Below are 17,090 nucleotides of genomic sequence, written 5' to 3'. Positions count from 1 at the left end.
TACGATGTGATTTCTTGGTATCAAACCGGGAAATTGACAGACCCCTGGAAATTCTGGCTGCAACCACCAGGTGTGTTTGGGAGGAGAGAAAAGGATGGTTGGGTTAGCTCACATGTGCGTCCATTTGACCAAGTTGAGGTGTGGCTGATGTTGCTTTGATGCTCACTTTGTATAAGGATACAATAAAAAAAAAAAAATCACAAGGAGAAAACTTCATGGGTCCAGCCGTTCCTGGTAATGTTATAAATAATGTTTTTGTTCCTTCTTTTTACCTGGGCTTACACTTCTGACCCAGAAGCCACGTAGTCAGTTGAGAGAGTGACGGAAGCGGTAATGGGAACCTTTACCTGAAAAACCATCGTGAGTAACTTTGCCAACTACCTTTCCGACTTTGCTCCAGTTTGCAGAACAATGGTGCCAAGAAAGAGTAGGAATAGAGACCTGGTTCTAGGCTATTAGGGATACCTAAGGCCAGTTATATCTTAGAGTCCAACCAAATCACTTACAAAAAAAACTTGGTGCTTGAAATGGAAATTTTCAATTATTAACACAATGAAAATATATTGGATGAATAATTTATTGTATTTGAAACATACAGACATAAGGTACGATAGCTTCTTTTTATTTATTTTTATGTTTTTTAAATGTTTGTTTATTTTTGAGAGAGTGACATCACGAGGGGGGGAGGGGCAGAGAGAGAGGGAGACACGGAGTCTGAAGCAGGCTCCAGGCTCCAAGCTGTCAGCACAGAGCCTGATGTGGGACTTGAATCCATGAACCACGAGATCATGACTTGAGCCAAAGTCAGACATTTACCCAACTGAGCCACCCAGGTGCCCCAATAGCTCCTTTTTAGAACACTGAAATTATTGAGATTTCCCAAGATGGTTATTGCGGGTGAGAATCCCATGAACAAATCAAGTCTCTGTGGCCAGCCACTTAGAGGAGGTTCCTGGTGGAGACTATGGTGGACCAGTACTTTGGAATGGGGGCCTTGATTGCAAGGTCTTAGAAGTAGAACTTACACCCGTTTCACTAATGTCCTTTACTGTCCCTCAGACATGATGGTGTTGGGACATTACAGCTAGAACGAGCCAGATCTCAAAGGTGCTGGCTCTCATTTCTACGTTCTTATCCCCAAGGCTGATGTGTGTGTATGTGTGTGTGTGTGTGTGTGTGTGTGTGTTTAATTTATTCTTGAGAGAGACACAGACAGAGCATGACCGGGGGAGGGGCAGAGTGAGAAAGGGACACAGAATTGGAAGCAGGCTCCAGGCTCTGAGCTGTCAGCACAGAGCCCGATATGGGGCTCGAACCCACAAGCCGTGAGATCAGACCTGAGCTGAAGTCGGACACTAACTGACTGAGCCACCCTGGTGTCCCTCGTTTTATTTTAGAGAGAGCAGAGGAAGAGAGAGAGAATCTTAAGCAGGCTCCACACGGAGCGTGGAGCCTGACGTGGTGCCCTGTTGCATGACCCTGGGATCATGACCTGAGCTGAAATCAAGAGTTGGATGCTCAACCACAGAGCCACCCAGTCACCCCTATTTTTTTAAGCTGTAAAAAAATTAAGGGCAAAGTAGGTGAGACTTCAAGCAACAAGTGATCTGTGGACATTATAAAGGAAACAACATTTTAGACTAGTTCGTTAGTAGAACCAGTAATGATGTTAAAAATTCAGAGAATAAAGAGATCAGGTGAGTACAAATGAAAGACACAGTAGTTTCAGATATATGGTGGATCAGATGTCTAATCCTTTCTCATCATTGGCTTGTAGTTAATTCAAGCATTTAACAGCCATGTTCTTCACAGTTGGTCTGTAGGTGCACGGAATGGGGTTTATCATTTGACCAATTTGATCAATTTTTGATTTTTAAGCACAGTTCTCGTTGATACCTATCTGACTTCCTTGTTTACATTGAAGTAAACACTCATGAACCCAGTCGAAACCAGAATAGTCTGTTTGGCACTCCTGTCCCAATCCCCTGCTGAGCCTCAAACGTAAACTTTATATTGAACTTTTTGTCATCGTTCTCTTGCTTTTCTTTTTATTCATTTTATCATGTATGTATGTGCATCTGTATATATTATTATAGGCATATGGTGTGAGGTAGTGATTGAGATCAGTTACATTTTTTTTTCTTGTGGCGAATGAAATTTTCCTAATCACTTTTAGCTGTTTCTTTCCCCACATCTGTCTTTCCTTACATCAAAATTCCATATGTGAGTGGTTTGTTATGAGTCCTCTATTCTGTTACACTGGTTGAGTTTTGTTTTGTTTTGTTTTTACCTTTGTATTCCTGCACGTACACACACCCGCTATAATTGGTAAAGCTTTGTAATAAGTATTTAGATTAAACAGTAGTAGCATTCAGCTCCTTTAAAAGTTTCTTGACCTTTTTTTTCTCTATAAACTTTATAGTCACCTTATGTCAACCTCATATGGTTGAGTATGAAAAAACTCAACTGAGATTTTGTTAGTGTCGTCTTGAATCTCTTGATTCATTGATGAGATATTTTATGATATTAAGCTTTTCTATCCATGGACATTGGAGCATCTCTCCATTCATTTGTGTGCTTTGGTGAAGTGTCACAGTTTTATAGATGTTATTCTGTAACTTGCTGTCTTACTTTTTTTTGTTAACTAATAACTGAACTGCAGATTCTTTCAGGTTTCCTACATAGAGAATCATATCACCTGAAGTAATAAGAGTCCTATTTTTCTGTTTTCTAGTATGAAGGTCTTAAATTTCTGTTTCTTATGTTATTGTGCTGGCTAAGAATTCTAATATTATCTTGACAGAGTTGGTGATTGTGAGTAACCTTGCCTTTTTCCTAATTTTTTTTTTAATTTTTTTTTTCAACGTTTATTTATTTTTGGGACAGAGAGAGACAGAGCATGAACGGGAGAGGGGCAGAGAGAGAGGGAGACACAGAATCGGAAACAGGCTCCAGGCTCTGAGCCATCAGCCCAGAGCCTGACGCGGGGCTCGAACTCCCGGACCGCGAGATCGTGACCTGGCTGAAGTCGGACGCTTAACCGACTGCGCCACCCAGGCGCCCCTCCTTTTTCCTAATTTTAAAGAGAGCTCCTTCATAATTTATTTAGGAGGATATTGGTTTTGTAGATTTCCTTTGAGATTCCCTCTTGTTATACTTTATGCAAGAAGTTTAAATGTGATTGGGTGTTGAATTTTACTAAGTTGAAGTGACTACGTATGCTTTTTAAGTTGTTTTTTAGTCTGTCAATGTAATGAATAATAATTATAGGTTTTCTAATATCAAACGATTTTCATATACCTGAGACGAACTCAATTTTCATGGTATCTCTTATCAAATGTTGGATGTCATGTGCTAAGAGTTTGATTAAGAGTTTTACAACATTTTTTTTTTTTTGGTGAAGTGAATTTGAAATATTCTTTTATGAAACTTTGTTTGTTTGTTTGTTTGTTTGTTTAAAGTAGGCTCCACACCCAATGTGGGGCTTGAACTCATGACCCCAAGATCAAGAGTCACATGTTCTACCAATGGAGCCAGTCAGGCCCCCCCCACCCCCCCTTTTTTTTTAAGTTAAAGAGAGCATGCCTTCCTTTTAGTTTTCTATAAGATTTTAAGGTTTTTGGAATGTTGGGATGAGCTGGATAGAATTTGTCTGGAAAACCACCCGGGCTTGTCACTTTCTTTATAGGAAGATTTAGAAACTTCCATTTCAGTATCTTGGATATTAAAAGGATTGTTAGTATTTCTAATTTTATTTCTTGAGTCAGTTTTAATAAGATATTTCAAGGAATTTTTGCCTTTCATCCAAATTCTCACATTTAATGGCCCGTTGATAATACTTGTGTCTTATTTTAACACTTTACATGTATTCTGCCTTTGGTTTTTATTTATAGTATTATTGTTCTCTTTGACCTTTTAAAATCTTGTCCGATGTCTGTTTTGTTTTCACTTTTCCAAGAACTATCTTTTGTCTCTGTTGGGCTTCAAAGGAAGGACAACATAAGCAATGCTAAATCTCCAGGCAGGCGGTTCCAGGGTCTTTGGCCCAGGAGCTGCGAATTGAGTCATCTTTTGACCCAGACTCTTTCCCTGGAAACAGTCCCTTGTCTTCTGTTTTCTGTGACCTCTGAACCTTCTCTTTGGGGTGTTCTTCCTTGTCGGTCACCTTCTTGAATACATCTGGGCTGACTGTTTGGGGAATGTTCCCCATGTGGGGACTGAGCAGTTTCCTCAGCCCATCTTCCGTCATAGATGGAGAACCCAGAGTTTCCATTAAGTCTAAAACAGCCGTAGTGCAGGCTGGTATTGCTTTTGGAATCACAAATCTCTCAAAGCTTACTCAAGTTCTTACCTATTTAATGTCAGTCATCTGTAGGTGTCCGTGGTCATCATAGTTATTTTGAAGATCTACTCGTTAGATTTGCTGTATGTCTCTGCCTTCTCACCCCATCTCTCTTTCTCTCCCTCTTCTCTCTCTTACTCACTGCCCACTCCTCCTTCTTTCTCTCTCTTTGAGCCTATTTGAGTAGTGCACTCTTTTCCATGAGGCCATCTTGTCCAGTTGAAAGGATTTTCTGGCACCATACTCCTTCGACTTCACTCTGACACACCTTAATCCATTGTTGAAAGTGGTCTTGCTTTGCCCCCACGAGGCTGAGTTTTAATCCCTTCTCACCCCAGAACCAAGTTGAGTCATTTACTGGTTGGGACTGAGAAGCATTTTCCTCTTCCAGCCTGACAGATCCATACAGTTCTGGAATGTGTTGCTTCCGCATTCGTCTTCCTGATAGCCAACCTGTTATCTCCTGATCTTGTGTTTGCCTCATGATACCTTAGTAGATGCAGCCAACAGCAGCAAAGCCATGGTTGTAACATTTCGTTTAATGACCTCTTCTGGAGTAGGGTCAACAAACTCTGGCCCACTGCCTATTTTTTAAATAAAGTTTTATTGAATATAGCCGGACCCTCACTCGCGTATGATCTACAGCTGTGTTGAAGGTACATCAGCAGAGTTAAATAATGTGACCGAGACCGTGTGGCCTAATTAAAGCCTATAAAATACTGATGATCTAGCTCCTTGTGCAAACAGTTCACTGAGCCCTGCTCTGGACTTAGAATTCTGTCAGGGCATCTTTCCCCCTCCAAGATAAATGAGAAGATATTTTGACAAATGTTGGACCTTTGCTAACTTGGTTGCCATTTTTCAGTCTCAATAACTGGGTTCTTCCATCTCCTGCTGCTTGGCAACTGTCAATGCCGCACAAGTTAGGTGTTGTCAGACCGGCCCCCTATCGCGTTGTACCAGGTTTTGTTTTCAGTAAAGACGGGATGGGTCGTGATGAGTTAACAAGAAAACCCCAAACGTGGCCTAACATACCAGAGGTTTAGTTCATGCGCACCCATCCTGGCCAGGAGGGAGGTTCTGCTCAGCTTAGTGACTCTGAACGCTCGGCCACAGGTGTCTTCCCCGTGACAGGTGCTTTTAGAAGCATAGAAGGGGGAAGTGCTGCGCGGCCTCAGACGGGCATTTGCATGGCTCTGCCCAGAGGACAAACCTAGGGTTCTACTCTCGTTTCATTGGCCAAAACATGGTTACTTCTCACTTCAGAGGAGGTCAGAAAGTGCTTCCCAGAAGGAACCCAGAAGAAAGGGTTTCTTTCTTACCTTCCTACCATACCTTCCTTCTGCTTTCTCTGCGTTTCTTTTGTCGTTTGCTTTGTTTTTATAATTTCTGAAGGGGGAAACAAAGTTCATTAGTTTTCAGCCTTTTCTTTAAATGGAAAGCTTGGTCCCCACAGGGAGCATTAGGGACTCAGCAGAGAAGTCGCTAACCCGTTGGAGGTGCAAGGAGACCCAAGGACCCGAGGGCCTGCAGCTGCGGAGGAGAGCCTCTCGGGGGTTCCTGAGAGCTGTCACCTTCGCCGCCTCTGTGAGTGCACAGCCAGAGAGCTGGTGCGGGGCCGTGGAGAGCCAGGGTGGGCTGGGGCCCGCCAGCTTGTCCCCATGTGTCCCCGCCCACACCTGTCCAGCGCGCCACCCTTCCTGGGGGCTGCGCCTCCTGTGGCTAGCTCTTCCCTGGGAACGTTCGGGAGAGGGGGTTCTGGGAAGGAGCATCCATCAATTGGATGACAGAACAACCCAGCATTGTCGGCTGCTTGTTTCCTGGGTCTTGTGTATACCATGCTCGCTGTTTGACTTCTACATAAAGAAAATAGCACGATCATGCTTCCGCCTGATGGGATGCAGCCCTTCTTTGTACAACTGAAAACACACCAATGTTCTCCCTCAAGGAGGATCTCAAGGGTCATTTTATCCACCTTAGTGATGTTCATTTCTCAGCTGTCTAAGGAGCAGTGTCCTTTAAAAATCACTTTCCTTGCATACTTGGATATAAAAGCTATTAATACACTCTTAATACATCTCATGTTGTATCATAGGGAAGAGAAGAAAAAGAGTTACTTCATGTGCACACACGCACAGGCACAAATACATTTACACCAAGCCACGGGAGAAATATTTATAACCGCTGCCATCCTGGGTTCTACAGCAGATCACAGGGATGTCACTGGTGTTCTAACGTCCTTCTACCGTCCATTCCGTATCTTCTTGTCTGGTCCTATTTCCTCAGTGGGTGGGGTGACACAAATAGTCCCTTTACCTGGTATTTTGCAAATAGATAATATTTGTTGTTAGAAGTTTCTGTGAACTTTTATCACAGGATACAGGAGCAGAAGAGACACCCTACAACCTGCATTGTGTCGGACGCTTCCTTTCCCTGCCTACATCGTGTATGAGCAACCCAGTTTTTCTTGAGGGTGTCCACCCGTCACCCCAGCCAGTACTAAAAGCTCTTCTCTACCCATGGGCCCAGTGCCAACAGTAGCCTGGCGTGGCCGGGTAGCAGTTTGTCTCCAGTGTAATGGAAACATTATTGAGTTCCTCAGAAGAGGTGTCCTCCTTCGGCAACTGAGCCCTCTGCGTTGGAACAGCCTAAATTTACAGGAATGGAATTAAGACGTTTTCTTAGAGGGTCATTCATAGGACAGCCGCTCCTGTTTCCACCCATTGATTCCCAGACCTGTGGATCTTGGTGGTGGCAGAGCCCGTGCTGTGCACTGGTGGCTGTTTCGAAGCATCTTTTTGCCCTGGAGGGTATCTCCCAGCCTACAAGGTGGTGCCCCCACGCCGGCACCCTGGGCCTTTAGGAGCTCTTTCCCCCTCTTCAGTCAAGGAAGCTGCTTCTGGGTGATGAGGAACAGGGTAAGACCAGCGAATTCCAAGAGCATAAGCTCATCGTCACACATCATTTGCTGTAAAATGAATGCTTCTGTCAAAAGCAAGGCTCTGTGAAATACCTCGTGAATGACCACGGCATTGGGAAAGTCCATATATGGTGGTTTGGGTGGAAGCATGATGGACAGGAAAGCAAAGCCCTAGCCAGAGTAGGTTCAATTCGAGTGAAAACACGCCTTCTGTCTGTTGTAATCAACCTGCCACAGACGGCTGGCTCGTACTTCCGAGAATGACACACGTAAGGGGCTCAGTTACAGTGCTTCGATTCTCTCCTTTTCGGTGGCCATAGTATATTCTGCAGAACCAGACATAATCCAGACGTCTGGAGTTTTACTTCCTCTGGCAGTAGGTCGTAGGGAACTCTCTGTGAGGACATGGGTATGGATCGAGAGAGACAGGGTAGGCGGTGTGGGGGGAGCAGAACCTATGAGTACCTGTGACATTTGCTCATGCAACTTGTGTCTTCACGGTCTGTCTGAGCCCTGGCTCATGTGGCCCACCTCCATTTGCTGATGGGATGCCAGCTTCATGCCTGGTGGGTCACACAATGGGTCCCATCGGCATGGGCACATTAGATTGCAAGGAGACTTGGTGATGGTCCGTGGTTGGCATTCAGTCCCTTTTGGGGTTGGTAATTAGTGAACCCCTGTTTCTCAAAAAGAGGATACTTATTTGCAGAATCACTAAGAATTCTTCATAAAGCACTGGTTTGTGTGGAGAAGTGGACGCTTTCCGGGAAATACGTGAAGACAAACTTGGCTAGTCATCTAGGGGGCCACCAAGATGGAGGAACTCAGTGGAAAGGTTTCTGGGAATCTGTTCCTTCTGCATAGCTACTGCCTCTGTGCTTCTGCGGCCAAGAGTTTGCTGGACCACTGTTCACCAGTGGCCAGAAGTTGCCAGAAGTGCTTTCTGAGCTGTTTACTCTGGTAAATTCTTGTTTAAAATAAAATAATTTATTTGTAAATGTTTGCATTTTTGCTTTCATTATGAAAAAACACTGCTGGTTTCTTGGCGATGTAAGGTTGACTGTTATTTTTTGCTCAATACCTGTCTTCACTGTCTTGCACTGTTGAAATTTTTGTTCCCGTGTTGTCGTTCTTTGTGGGTGATCCTTCCTCCTCTTTGAACACTGTTAGGACTTTTTCTTTATCTCTGATCTTTTGCATGTTTACCATCATGCATTTATGTTTGTATTTCTTTGTGCCTCACTGGCTGGACTTGTAGATTCATGGTTTTTCATTAGTACTGGACATCCCTAACTGATCCATCGTTAGAGACTTTATCTCCTCAAGTCTCTTTATTTTGTAACTTGGGAACTCCAGTCAGACATGTTAATGCCTCCTTATTCATCTTATTCTAGTCTGTGTGTCTTAGGTTTTTTAAATCATTTTTATCTCTAATGTTATAAAGGAATATTTATATTTTGGTGCATTGCACATAAACTCTTTGGTTCATCTTCCAGTTCACTGATTTTCTTTTTAACTATTTCTTTTTTTTGTTTTTGTTTCCATATTTTTTTCTGTTTCAACTGTTGAGCTTTAAAATTTTTTTTCATGTTTTATTTATTTCTGAGAGAGAGACAGACAGAAAGAGTACGAGTGAGGAGGGGCAGAGAGAGAGGGAGACACAGAATCCACAAAGCAGGCTCCAGGGTCTGAGCTGTCAGCACAGAGCCCGACGCGGGGCTTGAACTCACAAACCACGAGATCATGACCTGAGCGAACATCAGACGCTTATCCAACTGAGCCACCCAGGTGCCCTGAACTATTGAGCTTTTATTTACATGATTCTGTTGGTCAGTTTTACAAGTGCCATTTTCTGTGTGTTTGCCCCTGATTTCTTTTGTATGATCATCCTTGGAAGCGTATCCCCTGTTCCTTTAAACATATCATATGCAGCTAGTCTGTATTGTCTGGCTGTCATTTTCAATGTCTGCAGTCCTTGGGAATCTAAACCATTTGTTATTTCTGTGGACCCATGTTATTTAGTGATTGGTCATTTTTGGCGATTTTTGTTTTAAGATGTCGATTGACTTTAATTGGTTGGAATATTGCGTTTGTAAGTGGGGAAGCTTTTACCTGAGAGCCACTGGCTTCTCTTTCCAAGATAGCTGGAATGTGCCCCAGTTGAGGTTTACTCGGTCTCCCTTTGTCTGCGCTTGTAGTCCTGTGGGTCTACACACTGTTGAGGCATCGCAGCCCCTGGGCATCTCCATGCACCTGCTGCCTGCAGGACCAAGCTAGTTTTTGCTCCTTCCAGCTGCCTCTGGCTCCTTGTCTTTGTGGGCTAGGCTTCCTGTCTACGTGCCCCCCTCCGCCGAGGGCTCAGCACTCGTATTTTGTTTTGTTTGTTTTAATAGGGGTGAGAAGGGGAGTGGCTTGGAGACCTTGTCTACTGCTTGTGAGACTAGCCATCCTTCAGGAATACTTTGTACTTGGGGTCTAGTTGTAGAAGGGAAAGTTCTTTAAAGTTTGATGCCTCATATGGACCGTTGCCCATTAAAATACACTTATCTCATGTCATTTTTTGTTTGTTTTGTTTATTTATTTATTTTGAGAGAGAGAGAGAGAGAGAGAGAGAGAGAGTGCACACTGGTAGGGGAGGGACAGAGAGAGCTGGAGAGAGAGAATCCTAAGCAGGCTCTGCACCAGCAGTGCAGAGTCTGACATGGGGCTCGATCCCAGGAACTCTGAGACCACAACCTGAACTGAAACCAAGAGTTGGATGCTTAACTGACTTAGCCACCTAGGCGCCCCTCATGTCTTTATTTCTTAACATGTGAGTGAGAACGCTAGCCTGTGTAATAGGAACTGAGAATAAGTAAATATGTTCAAGCCTTTAGGCTATGTATTTTTGTGTGACTGTAACAAGTCACTTAATTCCAAGTAGTGGATGATACATCTTTCTAAGAAGGCATAAACACCTTTGTCTTATGCATTCTTAATTATTTAAAAACTATTTGTGTGTTATTAATTATTCATCATGACAAACTGATGAAGGTTTGGGTATGGGAAAGCTTCCAGAAGTGTTCAGAATTACTTTTGCATTTTACACTTAGATCTGTGCTGTGACCCATTTTGAGTTAATTTTTGTGAGAAGGCTAAAGTATGTGTCTAGATTTTTTTTTTTTTTTTTTTGCATGTGGTTGTCTAGTTCTAAGATGTTCTGCTGACAAGACTGTTGTTGCTCCGTCAAATTGTCTTTGTTCCCTTTGTCCTGATCCTTTGACTACGTTTAGTTGGGTCTGTTCCATTCTGTCAATCTGTCTGTCTATTCTTCTGGCATTACCACTCCTGCCTTGGTTACTGTAGTTTTACAGCAAGACCGGAAGTCAAGTAGGGTCAGTCCTCCTAATTTTTTCCTGTCCGTCCACATTGTGTTGGCCATTCTAGGTGCTGTGCCTGCCCATGTAAGCTTTAGAATCAATGTGTTGATATCTACAAAATAACTTGCTGGGATTTTTATTGGGATTGCATTGACTCTATAGGTTAATTCAGAAAGAATCGACATCTCGGCAATATTGTCTTCCTATCCATGAACATGGAATATCTCTCTGTTTTTTTGAGATCTGCTCTGCTTTAGTTCACCATGGTTTTGTAGAATTGTTTAATCAGAAATTTTGTTTATTCCTTTCATACCTCATGATAAAATGGAGTATAACTATATGTGGGAAAGTGAAAAATATATTTTCTACTATAACACACATACGTATATATTTAATACATGAGTGAATGAATGATAGTATGTGTCTGCTCACATACACCTGTAGTCAGATATATATCACAGCTAAAAGCAAATTTGTTTTTGCCTCATGACCACACTTCAAAGTAATTTTTCATGATAAAATGTTATTTAGAATGTAAAGTGGGCATCACTCCAATAATGAGCAGTCAGATTAGCCTTGGTGAGAGACCATTGCGATTTGAAGGAGAAAGGGCATGATGATCATCATGGTAACAATTTTGTTATTTATGGTGCACCTGTATGTACTGAATGTCCCCCAGCCATGCAGTATCCGTGTTGCTTTTACGTGGAGAAACAGGTTTAGGGAAGCTCGCGCTCACCTTGAGTCGCACAGAAGTAAGTGGGGATGGGTTCCTACCCTCTGTCTGTTGGACTTCAAAGCACTTTTTTTTATAGAAAAGCAGTGTTTCGCATGAGACTGTCCTTTACCATGTGAGTGAAAAATAGTACTGTTTAACAAAAAAGTGAAAGATGCGAGAACGAAAACACACATAATCTGTTGCCCTATGGAAAAGCCTCTAAGAGACAAAAGAGCTGTCACATAATACATAAAAGCGATGGGTATTTAATAGACCTCTCAATTAGGAGCCATCCAAAATTACCAGAAAATGCATTGAAAATGAAAGGATAAAGTGTTAGAAGGGAATGAGCTAGGGGAGCCTATTACCATTACATAGATGATACCATGCTCGAGATCTCCCTATGAAAAGGCATTTTAGTACATTTCATTGTAAGGTACTTTTTAAAATGTTTTAAAAGGCATTTGAGTACGTTTTAGTAGTAATAAGGGCATTTCATACATTTCATTTAGTTTGTGTTGTGAATTTTTTTTTTTTACCTATATAAGGCATGTTTTAAAGGCATTTTATTACTAATAAAGGCATTTTCGTACATTTCACTTAGTTTGTGTTGTATGTGAATTTAATTTAGATCGACAGTGTTTTTAATGTTTTAGTTCACTTTATTTTAAGCTAGGTTGTTTGTCTTCTACTCTGAATTTTGAAAACCGAAGTGGCTCTGAAGAAAACAGCCACGGGGTGTGCCTCTGTGACTTTGTTCATCATCCTGTCCGCTGGGAATGGCCCAGGGGAGGGAGGAGAGCCTCGTGGTCCAAGGACTGAGGGCATTCCTGCATTTCATTTACTTCCCCTCTGAGAGGCCCCTGATGCCAGCAGAGATGCTGGGAGGAATGTAGTCCCTAAACTTACACATCCTTTAATGAAAGCTCTACTGTGTTTTCCTTGACGCCCTATAAAAGATCCTATTTTGTAGAGAAGTCCATATTAAAGCTTGTTTGGAGTTTGAGTTCAGAAGGCAAGTGCAGAATAATTGCTGACTGTCCCCTTTAGGGAAGAGCAGGATTCTTCCGCGGGCTCAGGTCGGGTGGTGGGTAGGGCCTCCGGCCTCATGAGCAGCAACTGGTGGGCCATCAAAAGCTGTTGGCCCACTGGGAACCCGGCTCGCCCAGCTGAGGCTGGGGGATGCCGTATGATGCTGGAGGTCCTCCTCTGCTACGCGGGATCCAGCCGGTCCTGCCGGGCATGTGCCCACAGGCTCAACACCAGCCCCTTAGGGTCTGGGGCATTTGACTTAGGAGCCTTGGGAATCCCCTTCCTCCCTAAAATGTACTAAAAATTATAGTTTGCAACTGTGTTAGCATGAACATCTATGTAACCTTTGACCCTAAGAGCTTCTGTGTGTGTGTGTGTGTGTGTGTGTGTGTGTGTGTGTTTTGATTTTAGAAGAAATTAAAACACATTTGTGGACCCTTAAAAGTATCATAGGACTGAGGCACTGCGTCTGCTATGCCTAACGGAGAGGTCACCTTGCAGCCCAGACAAGGCACTTCTCAGTGATTGAGACCCTGAAATTAAAAAAAAAAAAAAAAAAAAAAAAGAGAGACGCCAACATTTAAAACCCGAAACAGTGTTAAGTCTGACCGTATGCACTGTGTCCACCATGGTAGGATGTTGGGTCTTTGTTTTGTGTACAGTTAGATCTTTCTTTTTCTTTTTATGTGTTTAATTTTGAGAGAGAGAGAGAAAGCGCACACAAGCGGGGGAGGGGCAGAGAGAGAGAGAGACAGAGGATCCAAACAGACTCCATGATGACAGCAGTGAGCCTGACGCAGGGCTCAGACTCATGAGTTGTGAGATCATGATCTGAGCCGAAGTAGGACACTCAACCGCCTGGGCCACCCAGGCGGCCCACGGTTATTCGATCCTTTCAAAGAGAAGCCCAGGGAAGCACAGGTGATGAAGCTCTCCCCCCCTCTTCCCGTTCCTCTGTTCCTGTACTTACTAATTTTCACTTTACCGTCACACGTATTTTCACATCATCTCCAGTCTTTCTGGAGAAATGAAGCCCATAAAGTCAACGATTATTTCTCCCCTACTGGGCCAATGAAATAACTGAACCGTCATACGAGGCAAACGGCTGTTCTGGTTATTTACAAGTTAGCGTTGTGTCCACAGTTCAGCTCACTGTGGGAGGTTTACAATAAAATAAGTTTTCGTGGCTCCATGTGTGCGGCGGTCGTAATCTCAAGTTGGGTGTCCTCAGAGGACATGCTGTCCTCTCCACGTGCACATTTATTTGTGGTGTCTGAGCGTGGGGAGCGCCCGCACCTGCGGCACATCTGTTGCCCTTGGCAGTGGTCGGAAAGTGTCTGAGGTTGTGAGTACAGCTCAGGCACTCCCATCACGGGCATGAGCGGCGACGGAGGGAGAGAATAAGAATGTGCGTCTGATCCTCTTGTCTTCTGCTAGTTCTCGGGGCCTCATGTTTCTCACCTGTGGAATAGTGCAGACACCATGCCCCAAATAGGGGTGGCGTAAATATTAAAGAGGTTCACATACAAACGAGCGCTTAGCACAGGAACGTGTATCGATTGGTATTTGTTGTGATCGTTCTTGGTGTTGTCTTGGATCGTGGAACACGAGTGACGGTGGGAGAGAAAGGGAAATGAAGTCAAATGGGGGAGGGCCCAGCGCCCCTTCTTTGCCCTCGATGTTCCTCTGGAGTCTGTGTGTGATTTGGCCCATGTGCTCTGCTTCCCCTTGGTTTTACGTTGGGATAAGGCCATCTCCGGGGTGACGCCGGAGTCTGCCAACAGGATGGGGTGGTCCCCGTGCGGATCAGAAAAGACGAATGGCTCACCAGGCTCTAGTGTTTGAAAGAACCGTCCCCAAAGTCCCAGGTATTACTGTATACCCTTTACTATTCTGAAGCCTCAGTGAACGTTCTTAGGGTCCTGGCCATGCAGGTTCTTTGATGGAAAGTTCTTTGGGTGCTTTAGGGGCTCAACATGTTTGGATGAGGGTTAAAGACCTTAGCTGGGTTCCAGCCCACAGGGAATGCCGTTCATGGCCACGTTCAGGCAGCGCTCTGCCGAAGCCAACGCCTGAATCGTGGGGCCGTAACCAAAGGAAACACTACGTCTGTCACGTTGTGCTGAAATCCTATAGAATGGGAATAGTACGCCGTTCGTGTGTGTGGCTGGAAACACATAGATAGAAAATGAGCATTAGTGTGCCAAAGTGGATTTCAAAAAATGCATTAGGAAGAGGCTAATGCTATATGCTCCTTTTCTGTTTGCTACGAGAATGCGAGAGAAGTGGGGCAGGAAGCCTGCAAAATGGCACCTACTTGTAAGCACTTCCTGCTGTCTCATCTGCTACAGTTAGGCCTTCCTGACCCTTTCCTATTAACCTGTGATCCCTTTAAAACATTAATTGCCATGCATTAAAATAAAAGCCCATCACTCTAGAGACTCAGGCAGTTTTTAGATTTTTAAATAAAACATTTCAAACCCATTTGGAAGCCTTCATTTTCTGAGGCTGGGGTATTTCTCATTCTCTGATTCAGGCAGTGAAGTTGGTTGTCTTGTTTTTTATCCTGATAGTAAATATTCTTACATTCACGCTGGCATAAAATCCACTTCTCCATTTATCAGGGAAAATCTGAATGCAACGGCATAGCCGGTTTGCATAATTTACATATACAGTACCGGGTTATTTCTGTAGGGAAACGTCGTTATTGAATGGGAAATTGAAATTCCTCAGAAGTTCCAACCATTCTGCTTCTGAAATGATTTTTATTTATTTATTTATTTATAATATAATTAATTGTCAAATTGGTTTCCATACAACACCCAGTGCTCATCCCAACAAGTACCCTCCTCAGTGCCCATCAGCCACCTTCCCCTCTCCCCACCTCCCATCACCCCTCGGTTTATTCTCTGTATTTAAGAGCCTCTTATGGTTTGCTTCCCTCCTTCTCTGTAACTTTTTTTTCCCCCTTTCCCCTCCCCCATGGCCTTCTGTTAAGTTTCTCAAGATCCACATATGAGTGAAAACATATGGTATCTGTCTTTCTCTGACTTCCTTCACTCAGCATAATAGCCTCCAGTTCCATCCACGTTGCTGCAAATGGCCAGATTTCATTCTTTCTCATTGCCAAGTACTATCCCATTGTATATATAAACCACATCTTTATCCATTCGTTAGTCGATGGACATTCAGGCTCTTTCCATAATTTGGCTATTGTTGAAAGTGCTGCGATAAACATTGGGGTACAAGTGGCCCTGTGCATCAGCACTCCTGGATCCCTTGGGTCAATTCCTAGCAGTGCTATTGCTGGGTCCGTAGGGTAGTTCTATTTTTAATTTTTTGAAGAGCCTCCACACTGTCTTCCAGAGCGGCTGTAGCAGTTTGCATTCCCATTGACCTGGTGGAGAAGTAGGGGGATCCGTGCTTCCCCGCATCTCTCATACTGAGATCATTTTTAAAACCCGATGTATTTTGACACTGACTAATGCGGACATTTGAGGACACGAACCCTTGGCATCACGATATTTCTAAACCATACCTTTGCGATGTTTTTCTTCCTCTTAGGAAGTCGAAGACCACGTGGCGTTTTTAATAACAGTCCCAACTGCCCTGGCGATCTTCTTTGCGATATTCATCCTCGTGTGCATCGAGTCCGTGTTTAAGAAGCTGCTACGCCTTTTCTCTTTGGTGATATGGATGTGTCTGGTGGCCATGGGGTACTTGTTCATGTGCTTTGGAGGCACCGTCTCCCCCTGGGACCAGGTAAGCTGTTAAAATATTTTTTGTGTTTTCTTTATATGCTCTGATTGATGACACACGAGTCCTGTAAACTTGGCCCTAAACTGTAAACAGGAGACCCGTAGCTGGGAAGAAAGCCGTTTGAAATAGCCAGTCTTCGTGGTGCCCCGTGGGTGAAGTCACTCAGTGCCCGTTTTGACTTACCAGACCTGCCAGCAGCCAGGGTGCAGGCCTGGGTCTCACCTCATCATTTGTTCTATAGACGGCTGGGTCCGGATTGACTTCTCATACTGTGTTTAGCTGCATAATCTCCCTGGTCCGTGAGGTTTTTTGTTATTCCAGGATCCCTCTGGGATCGGAGCCTTACCTGAACTCTCCAGCACTGGTTGTTGAAGTTGTACTCTTTCTCAGTTATTAGAGCTTTCTCCTTGCAGACATACTTCTGTGACCCTGATTTTATATCACCCTGATTCCCTCATATCAGTAGGATTGCTTCATACACCTGTTGGGAAACCCATGGTTTTTCATGTTGACTTTGGGGAGGCTCTTAGTGTAGAAAATGGCTACATCTGAAGGATGTTGGCTCTTTGGGACTTTCCTCCTATTGTGCTGCTGTGTGGGTGTGTCCCCCGGATTGCTTGAGGAGGCGGGATGTTGTCTAGGGTGCAGGGCTGGGCTGCAGAAATGATATATGAGTTGCCAGCTTCAAGCTCGTAATGGAAGCCACGGGGTCCTGTAGCCATCCAGGAAGAGCGTGCGTTGAGCACTGGGAGTGCTGTCACAGAGTTGATGGGGACCCAAGACCTGGGGGGTGGGGCGGGGAGGAACAAGAACCAGAAATGAATAGAGGAGAAGGCATTAGGAGGCCAGGACCAGTGAGGGAGAATTACAGGAGAGGCCAGAGAAGAGAGATTCGAGATGGCAGTGGACAAGAGCACTCAAGTGCCGGACCCAGAGAGAGTGTTGCTGGTGTGCTAAAGT

At 44.0% G+C, this 17,090-nt stretch overlaps 1 protein-coding gene across 4 annotated transcripts in view; it reads left to right on the top strand.

The window, feature by feature from the left end:
* The window catches only part of ADCY2 (adenylate cyclase 2), a 417,821-nt gene that overhangs the window by 7,028 nt on the left and 393,703 nt on the right, over window positions 1–17,090 (top strand). For all 4 annotated transcript variants that reach the window (XM_045442405.1, XM_045442396.1, XM_045442387.1 and 1 more), the window contains exon 2: window positions 15,936–16,133. In XM_045442405.1, the coding sequence (XP_045298361.1) occupies window positions 15,936–16,133 (198 nt within the window). The remainder of the gene's footprint in view (window positions 1–15,935; window positions 16,134–17,090) is intronic.

The sequence above is a fragment of the Leopardus geoffroyi genome, chromosome A1 (genome assembly GCF_018350155.1).
Source record: "Leopardus geoffroyi isolate Oge1 chromosome A1, O.geoffroyi_Oge1_pat1.0, whole genome shotgun sequence".
Classification (NCBI taxonomy): Eukaryota; Metazoa; Chordata; class Mammalia; order Carnivora; family Felidae; genus Leopardus; species Leopardus geoffroyi.
This window is presented reverse-complemented; position numbering and strand designations above follow the sequence as displayed.